At 45.6% G+C, this 21475-nt stretch overlaps 1 protein-coding gene across 5 annotated transcripts in view; it reads left to right on the top strand.

Moving 5' to 3' along the window:
* The window catches only part of LOC138248957 (kelch-like protein 9), a 120533-nt gene that overhangs the window by 81959 nt on the left and 17099 nt on the right, over positions 1-21475 (top strand). For all 5 annotated transcript variants that reach the window (XM_069202995.1, XM_069202993.1, XM_069202994.1 and 2 more), the window contains exons 3-5: positions 8834-8966; positions 14351-14547; positions 20669-21464. In XM_069202995.1, the coding sequence (XP_069059096.1) occupies positions 8834-8966; positions 14351-14547; positions 20669-21464 (1126 nt within the window). The remainder of the gene's footprint in view (positions 1-8833; positions 8967-14350; positions 14548-20668; positions 21465-21475) is intronic.

Below are 21475 nucleotides of genomic sequence, written 5' to 3'. Positions count from 1 at the left end.
TGCTCCTATAAGGCCTGCTTGCATGCAAATGGAGTACGCGTCTTTTATAAAGCAAGGGGGAGAAGGCATTTTATGCCGCTGCGATCCGTTTTCAAGGTGAAAGTTCCTCCAGTGTCCATCAGTGCTTGAAGGGGTAGCCGACTTCTGAGAGTGGACGTAGACTCTTACTGCGCTGCGATATAGTTTTGTTAAAAAAATTGTGTCTTCATCTCTTAAGATGAATTAGGGTTAATGGAGTCCTGATAGGAAAAGGGATGTTGTTCCAGAAGCTTGATGCATAAATGAAGAAGGTTTGTGAGGATTTAAAAACAGAAATGGATGTTTTTGGGATGTGTCTAGAGCAAACCCAGGTGAAATGCAACCAAGACCTGTACAAGATCAAAAGCAAAGATCCAGCCAACAAGTGATTGGAGGTGTCAGATGAAAAGAGATGCGGACAGCATACTTGGTAATTCTTTTCAATATCTGTCTGTGAGTTCTGTAAACAGAATGCAGCACAGCCAGGAACAGCTCTACAGGCTGAGGAATAATGGGGGCTAGCACTGATAGTTAACAGGCTGGTCAGGGAAGTCGCCAAGAGGAATAAGGAATACTGGATTCAATTCAAGAGACTGAGTCAGAATTCCACAAGAATATGCTAGCTAACCTTTCCTAGGACAGAGAAATCATCACAGTCGGTAGAATCTTGGAGGGAATTGAGGAGGTTGTCAGCAGAATACTACTGCAGCAGGAACCCAAGAAACTAGGTGATAAACAGGCGAGGAGGGCGAACCGGAGAAACTTGTGAGAAGGTGAAGAAAACAACGCAACCTCTTCTACCCTGGACAGCATCGGGCCCTTTCTTACCTTCTCATACATCAAAAAGCAAGAGCAAGTTCCACTGCACGCCTGCATTGGGGATTACTACGCATCCTTTGCATCACACTGCAAGGGTGTCTGCATTGCTTGGATTATTTTGCACAGTAAGAGGCACCCTCCTGCACGAAAACAATCTGAAGAGGTGTTTTCCTCTTTCCATGTGTGCTGCAGAAAAAACGCGAAGAAATACAAATATTTCTCCTCAGTACGCCTGCTCTGGGGAGGCGTAAGGTTTTTGCACTGACCCAGGTTTACATGATTGAGTAAATCTGGGGCAGTGCCAAAATCCATGTGTGTTGCGTGGGAACACCCACAGCAATGCCATGGATTTTTTCCCTTTGACCAGGTAGACAGGAACAGCTCCGAGGATGGGGCATTCTGAACACCTTGCTTCGAGCTATTACAACTCTATATATCTCCACCTGGGTCAGAGTCAACTTAACATCCACGACCGACTCTAGGAAGATCGTGACACACAACGGCCACGACAAGGCTGTGTGCTTGTGCATTGCCTGTTTAACCTTTACATGGCTGGCATGGGTGCTGCGTTGAAACATGCCAATCTTATTCCCCGGAAGATCGGCAGAACCAGGACGCCCATACTCTAATACACTGACGATATCGTCCTCTTGGACCATTCGAGAATTGGCCTAGAGAGAGCCCTGAATGCACTGCACAGTTACAATACAGCTAATGAAATAGCGGTTAACGGATCCAAGACATAAATTATTGTCTCTGGACACCAAGTCAAAAAGCCAAACTAGAGGTGGAGCCTGGGGGCACCACAAATTGAAAGTGCCAATTCTTACAATTAACTGGGTATCTGGTTCACCACCAAAGGTGGGTATAAAAAGCAACTGAGACATGTCATTACAAAAGCAGAGACAACCTTCATTAGTGTAAGTAAATGGAACAACTCTCTGGAAAGCCCGTCGACTGGTCCAATAAGATGGGTTCTGGCAGTCACTCAGTTGCAAACGATTACTTACCGTCAAGAAGCTAATGCAGGTCAGTTAGTACGTATTCTGGACAAACTCCAAGTCAACACTTACAAAAGAGTTTTCAGCATCTCTTCGTATCTTCAGAGATGCCTGATAAGGCTAGATTTTGAACTGGTGGCCCAAACCTGGGCTGCCTTTGTAAGTTACTATGACAAATCTATTAAGGTGCCGGCTAATACAATGGAAGAGGCCCTCTGGCCCATTTTCAGTCAAAGTGGCAATTCATGGTCACAATACCTACAACTTTCAATCGAAACCTTCCAACTTGATCAAGAGGTGTTACACGGCTCGCAGCTCTTGTGCTCCCTGCTCAAACATGCCGTCAAAAATCAATCCAACATGCTATCCAAGGCAAGCGACATGAATAAGCTCAAAAATGCGGGACCCCTCCAAGCAGTGGGGAGGTGGTACATTAGCGCTCAATTGGACTTCGTCAGACCTCAGCCCTATTTGTCAAGCAAACCCCGTAAAGGCTGCCTAAAGCAAATCCTTTCGCTAGGTTAATGGGCTACAAATCAAGGATTTACATCCGAAATGGTGATCACTTAGCGAAATGGAAAACTGCTGAGACTGAAATTACAAAATTGAATCCTTTAATCACCTGTTTTGATGCTATCCTGCACTTCGTAGACCACGCCGCAGACTGGTAATACCACTCTCTGTCGCCCACAGTGCCCGAGCCTGAAACGAGGCTGTAAATTTGGTCTTTAGAATCACAGAGCCGGTGGAACTGGCAAAATCCAGCAAATACAGTAATATTATGAGACAGAGACTAGGGGACGCAAGCTCCTAAAGGTTGAGTTTGATCGCCATGATCTCGCTAGCCTTTCAGCTCACGAGTCTGGTTTTAAGCTGGTTCAAACCCTGAAGCCCTGAAGCTGCTTTTCTTTATTCTGTGACGCCGTGGGTATTTACTTACTGCTGCTAAAACTTAGATTTTCTTAGCATATCTTAGATTTTAGATGTGCAGCTTAACATCCAGCTCACTGAGGTTGGTTTCAATCTTATCCCTTGGTTTTTGTTGTGTTAATGCATTAATGTTACCATCTAATATTGTAAAGATCTTTAACATTAATTCGTTCCATATTCCAATGTAAGCATTGCGCAAAGTGCCAACGTATGAGCTTTGCTAAGGTTATACTCCCCCTAGGAATTCATTCATCCTTGGTCTGAGTGTGGATGATGCTTTTTGAAGAAAGTATGATGTTAAGCACTTGATGGACAGATGCGGGAGTTTATCAGGAAGTATCATTTTAATGCGCATGCCACAGAGTACTTCCATTATAGCTGGAGTGTAGGCACTATAGAGTGTATGCAGCTTTTTATAGGCACTTTAACATTGGCACGGTACGCACTTTAATGCATGATGTTGCACAGTATGATAAGCACTTTACTGCCATAACAGCTGTAAGTTGTCTAGGAAACAATGTACAAAGGGATTTCTTTGAGGCTGGTTTTGGTGGATTCTAAATACCTTCTCCAACTGTTTTTATTCTCAGGCTCAGCTCCTGCTGACTGACCCAGATACAACATTGTTTTAACTGTTAACTAGACCCAACTCAATTTGACTGTATGTCAAATGCTTCTGTTTTTAATATCTTTTGTATGTACATCCAATGGTTTTAATTAACTGTGCATGATAAATAAAAAGTGCAAATTACCTGGAAGATTACAGGGAGGAACTTGATTTCTGCTAAGGATACCATTGTAAGCTTCTTTCCACAAGAAGGCCACTTCTGGACATATGTGTGGTAGACCCCCAAGTTTCTGGGCATGCGAAAAGTGGGCTTCATCGCCATTATCCTTGTGGTTTTCACTGTTGCAGTGTTCTCTCTTTGATTTCTGTTTCACTGCCATCAAGTGAAGATGGGTAGGGCATTTCTAGTAGGTTTGCTACTGTTGAGCGTCTGACATAATTTCCTCCTGAATGCAGTAATTCCAAGAAAGTGTGTCTTGATTGATTAGGATAACAGCAGTGAGAAGCTTGTACCTGTTGTGGAGTATGTACATCTGCAGCATCTTCGCTTGTTCGCACTTCAGGTTCAAATCTCTTACAAAATGTCTAAATATTGTAATTTTCCTTGTGTAAGTCGATAATCGCAAATGGCCTTTGCAGAGTCAAAGAGATGGTCAAGAAGGCAGATACGCATTCTGGTGTGAAACGGTTTAAGACTGATATATGGAATAACAGGTATACTTTCCACGTTCAAGGAAGGAAGGAAGTGCTATTTAACTGCAACAGGAATTATTACTTTTATTTTGCAAAATGAGCCGCCATTAAAAGGTAGATTTGAGTTATCCTTATTTCTTTAAAATAAGTAGAATCTTTGGGGTAGCCATACAAGATCAATAATTCAAAATTATTTTTATCTGTTTTTTTTTTCACATGATGCCTTCCGCAGTAGGATTGTTGTTCAGCTTGCAAATTTTCGTAGAACTTCTTCTGCTCTTCATGTATGGCTTGTATCCACTCTTTAAGACTGCAGGTAATTTCAGGGCTGGATTAAAACAAGGGGGATAAAGTGCCTAAGGTAGCGTGAAAGGCATTATTAAAAACAAACTTGGCTAAAGGTAGATATTTATACCAATCTTCTGGATGATATCATGCAAACAAATTTAAGATCTTATGCCTGAGGCTTGTTAAGCCTTTTGGTTTGTTCATTCTTCGGAGGGTGATAAATTATAGAAGCGAGCTTCCAATCTGTAGGCGATGTAACAGTTCTTGTCAAAATTTTGAGGTAAATTGTTTTTCTCAATCAGAAATTCACTTTGTATGTATTCCATTTAGTCAATATTTATTGTTTATAAATTGTCTGCAAAGCCTACAGTGACAGGAATTTTTGCCAAAGCTGATAAATGGGCAAAATTAGTAGTATAACCAACTGTATTATGAAGGTAGTCATCTCAGATGAAGGAAGGTCAGTAATCAAGTCTACTGATAGTTGAAACTAGAGTTTTTCTTTGGTTTATATTTATACCGCGTGTATTTACATATTCATAGATTTACTCTTTCATACTTGGCCACCAAAAGTAGTGCTGAATCAGAGCTTGGGCTTTGCGTTGTCTGAAATGTCATGCCCTAGGTTAGTCGTGGCACCGTCTCTTTAGGACAGTTTATAATTCTCCAGACTGACAACTATTCTCCTTTTATACATGACGATACCTTTAGATAGTAAAAAATGTTCCAGATGTTTTTTTTTAAGTTTGTAGTTGTTTTTACAGTTGATTTTGTTGTGTAATAGATGATCAGAATACTTCAATTTCTTTAGACTTGGATATCAACGCTGCTACTTAATGTCGAGAGAAGACTCTAGGAATTGTAGGAATTTCTGTCCTCTATTTGTCAGGTGTTAATGCAGCAGCATGAGAATTTGGGAATTTATTTTACTAGGAGATCCCACAATTAGAAAATCAAAGTGTGAGAAGAATGAAGACCATTGTACTGCTGGTTTATTTAGACATTTTAAGAGAATTGTAGATTTTAGTGAGCTTAAAATACCAAAAGTGATTTGGTAAGGGGATCCTTCAATAGAATAATGCCCCTCTCTGACCGTGCATCTGATAAGAGACAACTGGACTTCTCCATCCTCTCACTTTCGCTGAAGTATAACTTCAACTCGTATTATGAGTCGGTGTCAATGTTGTTGTGCGTTTCCTGCTGGGCCAGCGGGAAACTCATAATAGGGCTGGCTGGAAGGAGACCGCACTGGCGGTCTCCTGAACGCTGCCCGCCAAACTTGCAACGAAGCCCCTAGTCCTTAAGCCATACCTGCATTAGAGAAAATTCCAATTGACCAGTTACAAATGTTTTTACTGAATCTGGTTGGGACATACACAACTTTGGACATTAGCCTACATACGTCCATTCCAAAATTCAGCAAAAATATACTGGGAGAGTTAAAAGACCGCTGAAACCCAGACACCATCAGACAACAATAGCCACTTCCAAGTAGCAACTGAAAGGAACTTAACTGTTCCCTTCACCCAAACCTAAACCTCTACATGTCAGAAACTGGGCCCATTATAAATCATTTGTAATTGGCTGCTGTAACTCTGACCATGGATTGGACTCAGTACCTTCCCAAGCATCTTTCTCTTCTATTCCTCACTATTGAGGTGGCCCCACTTCACTGGACGGGCACATCTCCACCCTGAGAAATCATTATTTTTTTAATGGACTGCCTCTGCTCTGTTCTTTCCCGCAAGGGTATGACCGTAAAAGATTTTTTCCTTCCATCATGACCCTGTGTTGTCCATTCTTTATCAACGACATTCATCCTTTGGCACAATCATTGGGAACTCCCCTAGGGTACCTTAAAGGGAAACAAGATTCTGCCTCCAAGAAGAAGGAAATACCTAACACTAAGGAAATGGAGGGGCAATCTATACCAAGCAAAAGTACGTAAGATTAAAATCAGCAGAATATAGTGTCTGGGTGGTTGGGAAAGGAAGTAAAACCATAATGGCCTCTCTCCTCACCATAACTTATCTTTCACATGTAATTCATTTGTTTTCTAGCACCTCTCATACCAGCGCAGGGTGTCGGAGCACTTTACAGGGACTACAAGGTGTAGGATTCACATCTCATCTCACTGGTTGGCATTTTCTATGAGTGCGCGGTCTGGAGGCGCAAAATCTCAGGATTCAGAACATAACACAGTGGTTAGCGTTGACTTTAATAATATGAACGTATTTCTACACAAGCAAACCTTGTTTAGCAGCATAAGGAAAGGAAAGTGAAAGACCTGGAAAAAAATAATTTTCTTATTTGTGTCATGGAGTTTGCATGCAGCTCTTTGAAGGCAGTTCATTGCTCACTGTGCAAGATTATGACTGTAACTTATGAACTGCTGAGTAACAAAGGAATCTCTGTAACAAAAGCCTTAACCCACTGTGCTATGCACATCAAATATTGTTCTGTGCATGATACACGGTCTTTGCAGCAGGTATATTAACCATCTGCACTACCTTAGATGAGTCAAAACTGCCACTAGACAAAACTCCCATCTCTCTCCAGCAGGTACATTAATCACCAGAGTTATCTTGACGCTTTTATTTTTGCCAGAACATGGCTCTGCAGTGCTTTTAAAACTGCTTCACAAAGTAACGAATAAATATAAAAACACACACTTTTCTCTCAGAGGCCCCAGCTGGAGAAGGGCCTTCCTGCCCGCCCAGGCCTGCGGACCCCCTGGGAATGTGTCACGGACCCCAGGTTGGGAACCGCTATCTTATAGGATTTTGATTTCGGCAGAAGGGCTATTCATCGCCACTGTCACGGAGTAACCCAGTCGGCAAAATCTAAACCGGCCCCCTCGTCAGTCTTATTAGCATTTGTGCCTCTTGATTCCATGGGTGGGGCATATGGCACAGAGCCTGATGTACCCTGGGTGCTTCTCCAAGGCTCAGTCAGGCAGCATCTAGTCCAGCCTCCATGCCACCCTTCTGGTTGAAGGATCTGAGTGACTTTGGGCATAATTCCTTGAGAGTAAGCCCTCTCTAAGGGGTATATTTACTAAAATGTTGTGTTTGCATCACAAAAGTGCATTACTTAGCGCGTAGGGTGCGATCCATGGGAGATGCATTGGCGTTCCCATGCAGCCTTCCAAGATTTTTGACGCAAAACCCTATTTATGAAAAAAAAAAGACAGAGTATTGCGCAAAGAAATAGCGCCCATTTCAAATAGGTGCCATCATGGAGAAACACCTTTATTTCTCCTTTCTTTTCTGACTTTGCATGTGTGCTGCATTGTGCAGCACACTTACAAAGTGGGAAACGTTTTGAAGTTTGTCTAGGTATAGCATTTTCTACTGGAAGGCTATCTTTTCGGTACAAAACCCATGCTGGACTCGCGCGCACACCCTTGCACTATGGTGCAAAGGTATGTGCATGGCAGCTAAAATTTGTGCCGGCACTAGGGAGAGGGGAGGAGAGAGCCATATTTCTCTAAATATGGTGCTCTCCTTTTCGCCCGTTCTCATGCAGTGCAGTGTTTTTGGCTGCTGAGCTGTGTGAAAATGTAATAAATCTGGGCCTAAAAGTCAGATATGACTCATTTACAAAGATTTGGCGGAGGGCGGCGCTGCAAGTCCGTTTTTCTGCACTACCCTATGCCAAACTGAAAGGGAAAGAATGCACCATATTTACGAGATACAGTGCATTGCTGTCCTTTCAGTCGGTGCACAATTTGGGGCCTAACGCCAATGCAGGCACCCTTGCACTATGGTGCAAGGGTGTCTGTGTTGTTGGCACAATTGTTTTTGTGCAGGAAGGAAAGGCGACCTTCCGGGACAAAAACAATCAATGGAGGTGTTTTTCTCGTTCTGTGTTTGCTGCAGGAGATCGCACACATGGAAAGAGGGAAAACCTAGGAGAAGTGAAAATATTTCTCCTCGTTCTGCCTGTTCTGGGGATGCGTACGGTTTTGGCACTGCACCAGGTTTGCGTGATTTTTCAAATCTGGGGCAGCGTCAAAATCCATGGGTGTTGCGTGGAAAAACCCATCGCAATTCCCATGGAATGCCTTCTTGACATAGAGTAAGCAACACAGCGACTTGCATTGCCTTGCCTTACTCCATATCCATGAGGCCATGGCAAAGCCATAGAGGGTGGCTTGGCGTTGTCTTATAGATATGATTGAGAGGCCCGCACCACCCGAGCATCAAAAAAAGTGATACTCCGGTGGCATATGCCTCTTGTAAATAAGCGCCAGCGTTTATCATGTTTCACAAGAAAGCTTTGGGAGGCTGGCATACGCACAGCCCTGCATATTCAAACGGGTGTGTAACCTACAGGTCAACGGCTCAATTAATGGTAGGACTAGCTCAACCTTTCATTTTACAGTGATTGATAAAATGAGTACCACTGAGAGTGGTACAAACAGAAAGTATTGCTTGAACGCCCTTTGGTATGAGGTATGCCTGCTCATAGGTGGTAAGTTCCTGTCAAGTGACCTCCAATCATTCCTTTGCAGGACTTTAACCAGCTGCGTGCCGAGGGACTGCTGTGTGACGTCACCTTGGTCCCAGGTGATGGAGAGGGCTGCTTCCCTGTTCACAGGGCCATGATGGCCTCAGCAAGTGACTACTTCAAGGCCATGTTTACAGGTGATGCTTTGCTGTACTTGGCCCCTGGCCATCGTTTCTTTGTACATGGTTGTCAGCTCTGTTTACAGCTCTGGGAACGCCAGGAGGTTCTGTTACTTCTTGATAAATGCTAGCTAGAGGGTGGGTTGAAGGTGAAATGAAGAGTTGTACAAAGCACACACATTTAAAACGGTTTGTTGAAGGGGAGACCCGCTGGCAGCAGGAAGCTCAGGGATCAAGTATTGGCAGGAAGACCCTGGAGTGCACAGAATTCCACATAACATCAAAGATGAGGAAAGGAGATTTACCTAGGGAGGACAAGTACATACCCTTCTTGGAACAAGTATGTAACCAAGATCAAAACACATCTGTTAACAATGAAAAAACTATGGAAAAGAAATGAAAATATATTATTCCAGTATATAAAGGTTTGTAACATACTCATGGTAAAGCAAAGGCATAAAGGGAAATGACTCTTTGGATCACTCAGACGCAATGCAGATGCGTCCACAGCTTTGCACTGCATTTGCTGGCCCACATTTGGTATCACAGTCATCAACAGAAAACGTAACCCCATCGTTACTCACTCTTCCTACTGTTCCGGATTCCACCACTGGTACGAACATGCATAGCGTAGTCGATCACTTCTTTTACAACACACAGCCTGAATCATAGATAACCCTTTATTTAAATAATATGGGTGTTTAACACTCTCACCCTCTGAAGGCATACATTTCCAACATCACACCTGTCCTGGTATTAACATGCTGCTAGGTACAAGCTTACCTAACAGCAGTAGTCCCTTTAGCTTCTTCATTTACAAAAGACGTATTTGTATACCAATTTACTGATCCTCATTGTAGGGAGGTACCATCTTGCCTGGCATGTTACCCCCATTTTTCACTGTATATATGTTGTTTTAGTCTATGTGTCACTGGGACCCTGCCAGACAGGGCCCCAGTGCTCATAAGTGTGCCTGACTCTGTTACCTGTGTTATGACTAACTGTCTCACTGAGGCTCTGCTAATCAGAACCTCAGTGGTTATGCTCTCTCATTTCTTTCCAAATTGTCACTGACAGGCTAGTGACCATTTTTACCAATTTACATTGGCTTACTGGAACACCCTTATAATCCCCTAGTATATGGTACTGAGGTACCCAGGGTATTGGGGTTCCAGGAGATCCCTATGGGCTGCAGCATTTCTTATGCCACCCATAGGGAGCTCAGACAATTCTTACACAGGCCTGCCACTGCAGCCTGAGTGAAATAACGTCCACGTTATTTCACAGCCATTTTACACTGCACTTAAGTAACTTATAAGTCACCTATATGTCTAACCTTTACCTGGTAAAGGTTGGGTGCTAAGTTACTTAGTGTGTGGGCACCCTGGCACTAGCCAAGGTGACCCCACATTGTTCAGGGCCAATTCCCCGGACTTTGTGAGTGCGGGGACACCATTACACGCGTGTACTACACATAGGTCACTACCTATGTGTAGCTTCACAATGGTAACTCCGAATATGGCCATGTAACATGTCTATGATCATGGAATTGCCCCCTCTATGCCATCCTGGCATAGTTGGCACAATCCCATGATCCCAGTGGTCTATAGCACAGACCCTGATACTGCCAAACTGCCTTTTCAGGGGTTTCACTGCAGCTGCTGCTGCTGCCAACCCCTCAGACAGGTTTCTGCCCTCCTGGGGTCCAGCCAGGCCTGGCCCAGGATGGCAGAACAAAGGACTTCCTCAGAGAGAGGGTGTTACACCCTCTCCCTTTGGAAAATGGTGTTAAGGCAGGGGAGGAGTAGCCTCCCCCAGCCTCTGGAAATGCTTTCATGGGCACAGATGGTGCCCATTTCTGCATAAGCCAGTCTACACCGGTTCAGGGACCCCTCAGCCCTGCTCTGGCGTGAAACTGGACAAAGGAAAGGGGAGTGACCACTCCCCTGACCTGCACCTCCCCTGGGAGGTGCCCAGAGCTCCTCGAGTGTGCTCCAGACCTCTGCCATCTTGGAAACAGAGGTGCTGCTGGCACACTGGACTGCTCTGAGTGGCCAGTGCCAGCAGGTGATGTCAGAGACTCCTTCTGATAGGCTCCTTCAGGTGTTGCTAGCCTATGTTCTCTCCTTAGTAGCCAAATCCTCTTTTCTGGCTATTTAGGGTCTCTGCTTTGGGGAATTCCTTAGATAACGAATGCAAGAGCTCATCAGAGTTCCTCTGCATCTCTCTCTTCACCTTCTGCCAAGGAATCGACTGCTGACCGCGCTGGAAGCCTGCAAAACTGCAACAAAGTGGCAAAGACGACTACTGCAACTCTGTAACGCTGATCCTGCCGCCTTCTCTACTGTTTTCCTGGTGGTGCATGCTGTGGGGGTAGTCTGCCTCCTCTCTGCACTAGAAGCTCCGAAGAAATCTCCAGTGGGTCGACGGAATCTTCCCCCTGCTACCGCAGGCACCAAAGAACTGCATCACCAGTCCCCTGGGTCTCCTCTCAGCACGATGAGCGAGGTCCCTTGAATCCAGCAACTGTGTCCAAGTGACTCCCACAGTCCAGTGACTCTTCAGTCTAAGTTTGGTGGAGGTAAGTCCTTGCCTCCCCACGCCAGACTGCATTGCTGGGAACCGCGACTTTTGCAGCTACTCCGGCCTCTGTGCACTTCCGGCGGAAATCCTTTCTGCACAGCCAAGCCTGGGTCCACGGCACTCTAACCTGCATTGCACGACTTTCTAAGTTGGTCTCCGGCGACGTGGGACTCCTTTGTGCAACTTCGGGTGAGCACCGTTTCACTCTTCTTCGTAGTGCCTGTTCCGGCACTTCTGCGGGTGCTGCCTGCTTCTGAGAGGGCTCCTTGTCTTGCTCGACGCCCCCTCTGTCCCCAGACGCAATTGGCAACATCCTGGTCCCTCCTGGGCCACAGCAGCATCCAAAAACGCTAACCGCACGACTTGCAGCTAGCAAGGCTTGTTGGCAGTCTTTTGGCAGGAAAACACTTCTGCACGACTCTCCACGGCGTGGGGGATCCATCCTCCAAATGGGAAGTTTCTAGCCTTTGTCGTTCCTGCAGAATCCTCAGCTTCTACTGTCCAGTAGCAGCTTCTTTGCACCCACAGCTGGCATTTCCTGGGCATCTGCCCATCTCCGACTTGCTTGTGACTTTTGGACTTGGTCCCCTTGTTCCACAGGTACCCTCGACTGGAAATCCATCGTTGTTGCATTGCTGGTTTGTGTCTTTCCTGCAGAATTCCCCTATCACGACTTCTTTGTCCTTTGGGGAACTTTAGTGCACTTTGCACTCACTTTTCAGGGTCTTGGGGTGGGCTATTTTTCTAACCCTTACTATTTTCTAATAGTCCCAGCGACCCTCTACAAGGTCACATAGGTTTGGGGTCCATTCGTTGTTCGCATTCCACTTTTGGAGTATATGGTTTGTGTTGCCCCTATCCCTATGTGTCCCCATTGCATCCTATTGTAACCATACATTGTTTGCACTGTTTTCTAAGACTATACTGCATATTTTTGGTATTGTGTACATATATCTTGTGTATATTTGCTATCCTCATACTGAGGGTACACTCTGAGATACTTTAGCATATTGTCATAAAAATAAAGTACCTTTATTTTTAGTATATCTGTGTATTGTGTTTTCTTAAGATATTGTGCAAGTGACACTAGTGGTACTGTAGGAGCTTCACTCGTCTCCTAGTTCAGCCTAAGCTGCTCTGCTAAGCTACCATTATCTATCAGCCTATGCTGCTAGACACCCTATACACTAATAAGGGATAACTGGGCCTGGTGCAAGGTGCAAGTACCCCTTGGTACTCACTACAAGCCAGTCCAGCCTCCTACACTCATTGACTACTATCCTGAACTACTCAATCTTTCCCTCATAAGGATTTGCTATAGGCAGGAGCTCACTCTATGTATTCTACAACTGCAGTGTTTGTACATTCGATTGGCCCATTCACCTGAGAGTGGTATAAAGCAACCTTTGCATCACAAAATGACCTCTTCCATAAAATAGGATGCACGTCCCACAAAGCAAATTGATTTAACCTGATTGTCTAAAATTATCTCTTTGGGGAAACCTTTGCATGTGAACACATCATTTTGAAAATAAAGTTTGGCATGGCTTTCCTGCTCTGCCACAAACTTGAATTCAACCCACTATAACATTAATCAACTAACACTAGCGAATCTTCTGTGACTAAAGATGTCCAAAAGGGCAAAACATAATTATTAGTTTGACTGAAATAGTGTAAAGGCTAGAACTGTGCATGAACCAAGCTATTGCAATGCAATATAATGCAGACCCTAGGGCGCCACCTGCAGGAAGGGGCAGATTGCTTTGGTATATAATAAAGGGGTACATAGTAAACCTATTAGACTGTATCATAAACAGGGTTTGAAACCCACATAATAGGAAATTAGGTAGTAACTTTGGTCCTGATTTACTGTTTGGCAAGTGGGGTTACTCTGTTACAAACATGACAAAGATCCTGTCCACCATATTATGATCCCATTATATCTCATGGGAATCGTAATATGGGGGACAGAATATCAGTCACATTTGTGAACGAGTAACCCATCCGCCAAACTCTAAATCAGGCCCTGAGGTTCTCTTTACAGCTTCAAAGTGTTGAATCACCTTTCCCCCAAACTAAGGTGGTCATTATGATCGTGGCGCTGTGGGCCGCCACATAATGAACACTTTGAGGGCTGCCATAGGCAGCCCTCACTCACCGCCAGGCTGCCTCCGTCAGGCAGCCTGGTGGCGGTCGGCATCATCATCCGACAGGGCAGCGGTGCTGCCCCTCGGATAATGATCCCGCAGTCCCCAACCTTTCCCTGGTGGGTTTCCCCGCCAGTGAAAGGCTGGCAGAAGGGGTGCACTGGGGCACCCCTGGGGGCCCATGCACTTGGCATGGGCAGTGCAGGGGCCCCTGTGCAGTGCCCCATCGCGCAGGTCACTGTCCGATTTACGAGCAGTGATCTACGCGACGGGTGCAGCTGCACCCGCCGCACAGAGGCATTGGCGGTGGCTCCATGTGGAGCCGCCGTCAATGTCCCAGCCAGGCATTCCTGTGGGCCAGCGGGCGGAAACAATGTTTCCGCCCGCTGGCCCACAGGAATGTTCTTTATACGGCCGGCAGGGATCCGGGGGTGCTGGTGGTCAGTAGTAAGACCGCCAGCATGAACACGGCGGTTTCAAACACCGTGTTCAAAATGAGGATCTAAGTCTGTCTCGTCAATGGGTGTTTATATTTTATATTTATTAGTTCTACATATCATAAATGGGTCTACTGAACGTAACAGAACTATATTATGCAATCTATATGCATAATGCTATTTGTAAGCTTTTCTCAATTTCGTATGGAAATCTGTTTATAATCCCATTAACCAGGAGGCATGAAAGAAGAACACCAGCAGACCATCCAGCTCCTTGGTGTGAGTGGAGCTGGCCTACGGCACATCATTGAGTTTATTTACACAGCAAAGCTGGCGCTCAGCATGGACAATCTTCATGACGTCCTAGAAGCGGCCAGCTTCCTGCAGATCATGCCCATACTGGACTTCTGCACAGAGCTCCTGGTTTCAGAGGTAAGTGTGTCTACAGTCCATCATTGAGACAACTCTTCAAATCTCCACCCCCTCAGGGTGCAAAGATGTGTCTCAAAGCTTGTAACTTTATGAGTTAAAAAGAACCTCTTTGTCAGTTCCTAATCTGAATGGAGATGCAAATTCCAGAAAAATTCAGGGGACTGAGAATTTGACATTGAAGCACTCAAATATTATATGGCACAATAACATAGAGGCAGGCAATCTGTCACTTTCTTATGGAGTGTGATATTTAGAATAATGGAAGTTTTGGCATATTCAGGGAACTCTCAAAGTATCTTCTCCATTACCACTGCTCAATGATGAGCTCTTGGGGACGCAGGGTGTGGCTATGTCCCCATCCACAGCAGTTCTGGGAATCCTGTCCTCCTGAGTTGTTCCCCTTCAAAGTGGTGGCAGATCCAGCCCGGGTATCTGCCATCAACAGGAAGGGGATTAACCTGGGATGATAATCTAGTACCCAAGGAGTGGATTTGAATGAACACAGTCTGTTCATGCATACTAATGAAGTTACCTTAATTTACTCCCTCTTGGTTTGGGCATTGATTGTGTGGAAGTGGAAAGTAGTACCAGATCCTAGATCCTTGTGATGGAAGATGCATTTAACTAACACATCTTGAAAACCATTAACCCTTGCTGCGGTGTGGGTTGGCAGGGACGGTCCCATTGGCATTGCATGGGAGAGAGTGGAAGCATGTGTTGTAATGGAAAGTTAAATGGTTGCAAGCATGAGAAGGGCTCTGTTTCTTCTTCACATGAGATTATTCAGTCCCTTCTCTATCTATCTACTTAACACATTAGCTAATACATTTATGATATAATACGGGAAAGAATCAGGCAAATGTTGTGTGGTCATTGTAATAATAGTGATATTCACATGTAGTTCTTCTTGCGGTGTATTATTTCTGCCCTGTTTTGCACTGGATCCTTCCTATAAAAATACAATGAGCCACATATGGGACAAGCATGGCGAACATGCTTAGTAAGGAGTATGGTGCCAGAGCAGGAGTCTAATCAAGGTTGGGGTAGTGATAGAACGCAGGCAGAGCTCCCATCGCAGCCAGATGCTGGCCCTCTCAACTCGGACCGACAGGCCCAAGCCATGCTGGGATTGTCACTTCTGCTGCCTCTGCGCTTTCAACTTCAGCAACAGAGAGCCTCCCACATGCAGCACTCTGCATCTTAGCAGCCTTGTTAGTTCAGCCTCTAGGGCTCCTGGTGCTCTTGGGGTCACTGTGCATCTGATGTATCAATCTCAAAATACCAGATAAACTGAACACCATCTGGAGAGTGGAAGGAGGAAGGGCTGCTAACAGTGGCCAGCCATGTGCCATGTGACACGGCACCAACATATATATTCCTGCTCAACAGATGTATCTTCAGGTACGTAGATGCGGCATTAGAAATACTGAGGGCCTGATTTAGAGCTTGGCCGAGGGGAATACTCCATCACAAGCGTGGCGGATATCCCGTCTGCCGTATTACCATCTGATTATATCCTATGGAGATAGCAATACGGTGGAGGTATTCCATCCGCCGAGATCTAAACCAGGCCCTTAGTTTATACTTCACTATATGCACTTACCTTCCGATATTCTGAACCTCGATATTTTTGTATCTTGATATTGTTGGTGTCAATAGTCATCAGTGCAACCATGTGTGGCAGTGTGCTTCAAAGTGCACCGCCAGCGGTGTACCACACCCTTTCACTCTCCTGATGAATGGGCGAATGGGCGTTCACTACACTTGTGTTAGTGTGGCACTTGGATTTTTCACAATCCCTATGACTTCTGTGACATAACACTGATCGCAGCACCCCCACTTTGAAAATTGTTCCAGCACCCCTGATGTTATCCTGGAATGCCATGGCACCTGTGATACCTGCTGGAAAACTGAAGCTGCACTTTCCAGCAGAAATGGCGTCCTGTGGTATTGAAACAAACCTTCTGAGGTGACAATCACAAGTAGATGTTAAGAAGGGAAATCACAGCCGGAGATATCTACGCTGACGATTTCACCTATTCTAAAATTCCCAAGAACCACAGGCAGCAGAACACTTTTTTCCTTCAGTGACGTACACCTCTCCCACTAGGTCACTCATCACTAGTGCGTTGAAGATAGCACCGCCACAAACCAGGTACACCAACAGGCGCTTTGGTACATGAGGGTACAACGAGAGAGGGACAAGGTGCACATCTCGCCAGTCTACCTGGTTGTAAAAAACATTTTACAGCAGCCTGATTCCCTTACAAACATTACACATTTTCCTCACCAGGATAACTATTCTAACATTTCGCACTCACTCCCCAGCGCACGTTACCACTCTCTTCAGATGCACAATCTCACAAAACTTCATGCACACACATCCTCAAATGTAGACCACCAGAGCTTTCCATTACACATAACCTGCATGATTGGCTTTGTCAATGTTTGCGAAGGAATGGTGGTGCACACCCAAAGCATATAATCCATGTATTGGCTTAAAGGAAGCCAGAGAATTTTTAAACAAGCCTTACCAATGCCAATAGGTCTGACTTTAGAGGAATGGTGTGTGATAATGCAAAGCATTACAAGTAGGTGTCAGGGAATGAATATATATTTGTGTGTAATCAAACAAGTGTAGAATATTGCTGCAGGCTAAAAGGTCAGGTGACAATTGCACTGTCAACCCAGTCCTAAAAGTCCATGAAAGTTAATGACTTCACTCCACCTAACTGTGCTGCTGCTAGAGAAAGACATCATGAGTTATCAACTATACAAGACATTTTAATAGCATTGCAGTGTACCCTTGAAAGTTCAACCTCAGGCAGCGGGTTAAATAAAATGGTCACAGCTATGTGGACGGCATGCACTGTTTGTGGAACGACACATCTTCTGACCAATCAAAACATGTAATCCTGGATTCCGACATGTGGGCGGAGCCAAAGTCGTAGGGGACAGGATTTGGTGTAACAGCTAGAGCTGCCGACTTTGGAGCCGGGGAACCAGGTTCGAGTCTTAGCGTTGGCTCAACATCCTGTGATCCTGGGCAAATCACTTAATCTCCCCGTGCTACCAAAAAATGATTGTGTCCTTGTGTAAAGTAACTGGTGCTCATGTAAAGCGCTCCAATACTTTCGGGTCAAGTTTGTGCTATATAAAACTACAAAAAAAACAAAAAAGGTCCCTCTCCTGATGATTCTACATAATTGTCTGGCGACATCTACTGTGTGAACCCGGAAAAAATAAAACTTAGGAAATTATGTCCAATGGAAAATCTGAATGGGCAGTACTAATTGTAAGTGACTTGAGCAGCTCATAGCCATCAGCTGGCTCCTCGGGACCCGTTGGTGGCATAAAGAGCTACTTGTGGACTTGACAGGGATGGAGTTTAGGAGGGAGGGGCCTGGATTCAGGGGATCACCAGTTGTGTCACCTGACCGCTGTTAGATCAGCGCCCTAACAGTGGGTGGCAGAACCCAGCTCCTGCTTCTGGAATCCTTTTCTCGTGGGTTTACACTGCCCACCAGCCTGAACAGGAATCCACCGCAGAATCCACTGTAAGATATGCAGCCATTTTCTGGAACATTTCCAATGATCCCATTGGTTCAAATTCTTCAGCCAATTAGATTAGCTCAAACGCTGATCAGAATCCGGAAGAGGCTGTTTTGCTTTGATTTTCCACATTTCATGGATGAAAATGTATGTTTCTCCAGCGGCGGAAGTTTGCTGGAACACTCCTGGAATCTGCTCCTACGCCCCTCCTCCACCGGACGTTACAAAGGTGTCCCCCCCGGCCTGATTATAACCATTCAAATAAAGCAGTTTCACTCTAAGGGGTCACTTATTGGCAAGTGCTTCTAGACATTTACCTTGGCCTCATGTGTGCAGGGCCAGAAACATTCACCATTTTGGATTAGTAAAGTAGTCTTTGGGTGATAAATTTCCTGGTTTGGTCTTGTACACTAATCATCTTAATAGAAGTACAAAATACTGAATCTTGCCAAGGCTCGCTGCCAAACAAGTGCGTGCCCTACACACAGCGTGGCGGCCTTGAGACTTAGGGCCTGGTTTAGAGTTTGGGGGAGGGGTTCGTCCATCACAAATGTGACGGATATCCTGTCTGCCACATCACAAGTTCCATTGGCTATAATGGAATTGTAATACAGCGTAGGGAATATCAGTTACGCTTGTGATGGAGTAACCCCTCTGCTAAATTCTAAACCAGGCCCTCAGTCCTGGCTAGACCCCTCCTACTTGGGGAGGCTCCCTGGGGTTGACTAAATGGGTGCCTGATAAAAAAAGGACCGACCATATGAAACTCAGCCTTACTCTGCCACACAGGACTAATTCATCTGAATTACTGCTGCAGCGAAACACGACATCAAAAGATGTTGGCCTCTCTGGTCAAGTTCAACAAGAGCACAAATGGGCTTAAAAATGGAATGGAATGATACCCAAAAGGGGTTCCTGAGTTTTAACAAGTGCTCCTTAAAGCAGAGCCGCCAGTTTATTTTTTCTCCCATTGAAGCTTCTTCTCTGGGAGCAGAAGTACCCAGATGTGAATCCATGGGCCACCGCGCCACGAGACACAAACTGCCCCTCGCTGAAGAAACGGCTGGAACCCAAACTTTGTCTGGGGTAGCTTGAGTGTGCGTGCAAAGGAGCTGTGGCCTCCTGAGGAATCTGGAAGACGAGAGCATTACTTTTTCTGTATGAGGCCTCAGGTTTTGAGGAGTTTGAAAGCCAAGAGATAGCTCTGCTATTGAGATAAGAGCCATGCAGATTGCTCTGCTGGAGGAGGTCTGTGCTTGGAACTTATGAGGGACAGCTCATCTGTCTACAGCAAATACCTCTGAAATCTGTCTATGTAAGTATGCATGTAGTATTTCTATAGCACCAACCTAGACGAGCACAGTACAGGGTCAAAGGCAAAAATACAGTCATCGAGTGATAGGAGAAGAAGCTGGTTTGTGGACTCTTAATGCCCTGTGATGTAGCATTCTTTAAAGAGGCGAGTCTTCAACTCTTTCCGAAATTGGACCGGCATTCGAGCGGCCTTGATGGATACAGGGGTGTTGCACCAGATCCTGTGTGCAGAGATGGAATGGACCTGTTGTCTTGTTTTTGTCTTGTTTACACTTCTTAGTCTGTAGTCTGATGGTATCTTGGCTGCCACTGTGCTGAGACCCACCAGCGATGGTGAGCTTGTCTGCAAGATGAGCAGAGGTGATGGTCGTGATGGCTTTGTAAAAGATGCAGCTGCTTTTGAAGATGGTGCGGGCTGGCAGGTGGGGGCCAGTGGACCTCCAGCAGGATGGGGGTGATGTGATCATACCTCCTTAGGCCCTGGATTAGATGTGCTCTGTGGTTTAGGATGCTCGTAAGGGGTGCTGTGGAGGGGGCCATGGGCAAGGCCTTGCCACCATCCGAATGCAAGTGTACGAAGATTTGAACAGATGTTCTGAAGCCAAATGTGAGAGAGAGTTCTGCTTTCTCAAAGCACGGCATGTGAGTTACTTGATACCTAGCTCTACTGTGAGTGAAGCCTGAGAGACAGTTCTGATGTCTGACTGATAACCTCTCCTATGTGAGGCAGGAACCTGTACATTCTTTGTAACCTGAGTTATCTTTTTGGGGGGGCAAGTGTGAAAGGGGGGCATGCCTCTTCTCTTAAAATTGAGCTCAACAATACCATTTTATATCAGATACAACCGTTTAGCTATCTCATTATTGCAGACAAAAGTGGGCATTTATCACTTTCTTGCTCTCTTAACGCGCCTCCCTCTAAGGTTCTGTTCTGATGCGGGTCACAAGCCCTCTGAGCATGGGTGCACCTCACCGAAGAGGCTGAAATGTGCATAGGGCGCTTAGATACATCTCCATGGCTTATGCCTCCATGGAGAAGACACATGCTCAAGAATATGAGCTAAACTGCTTTTTTGGGGTTGGGTCAAGGCTGATTTGCTTATGGTGCCCTTCTGGCACAGATAGATTGCAAATCCATGAAATGTCACCCAGAGCAATTTCCAGCACTGGGGCATGTTTTCTACAGGGTAGTAACAGATACCAAGATTGCTCTTATGTTTCATTTACTAAACGTTATCTCAAATTTTCCCTTCAGGTGACTCTGGAAAATTGCATGGAGGTCAGTTCTATTGCCAACACGTACCATCTTGGCCAACTAGAAGATTGCATTAGAGACTTTCTGCGGCTCAACTTCTCATCTTTCCTGTCCAGTGGCGAGTACCTGAAGCTGTCCGCGGACCAGTTGGCACACATCCTCAGCTGCAACAGCCTCAAGGGCTGTTCAGAGATAGATCTGTACAGAGCCGCCAAGGCCTGGCTCGCCCAGGACGAGTCGCACAAGCAGTTCACCTACAAACTGATGAGTAAGATCCGATTCCCGCTGTTGACCCCCCAAGAGCTGGTGGACATTGCCCAGAAACCTGGCTACCTTAAGGCTGATACCGCCTGCCTCAATCTGCTTCTGGAGGCCTCCAACTACCAAATGTTACCTGATATGCAGCCCATGATGCAAAGTGAGCGCACAGCTATCCGCTCGGACGCTACCCAACTCATCACCCTAGGTGGTGTCATGCGCCAGCAGCTGGTGGTAAGCAAGGAGCTGCGGCTGTTTGACATGAAGACTCGCATGTGGAAGGCCCTGCAACCGATGGATGCCCCTCGTTACCAGCATGGCATAGCCGTGATTGGCAACTTCCTGTATGTGGTTGGCGGACAAAGCAACTACGACACCAAAGGAAAGACAGCTGTCGACAGCGCCTTCCGGTATGACCCGCGCTTCAACAAGTGGCGCCAGTTGGCCTCGCTCAACGAGAAGAGAACCTTCTTCCACCTGAGCGCCTTGAAGGGGCATCTTTATGCTGTCGGAGGCAGGAACATGACTGGAGAGATAGGTACCCACCGA

This window comes from Pleurodeles waltl, chromosome 8 (assembly GCF_031143425.1).
Source record: "Pleurodeles waltl isolate 20211129_DDA chromosome 8, aPleWal1.hap1.20221129, whole genome shotgun sequence".
Classification (NCBI taxonomy): domain Eukaryota; kingdom Metazoa; phylum Chordata; class Amphibia; order Caudata; family Salamandridae; genus Pleurodeles; species Pleurodeles waltl.
The sequence above is the reverse complement of the archived record's forward strand: the minus strand, read 5'-3'. Positions and strand labels throughout refer to the sequence as shown.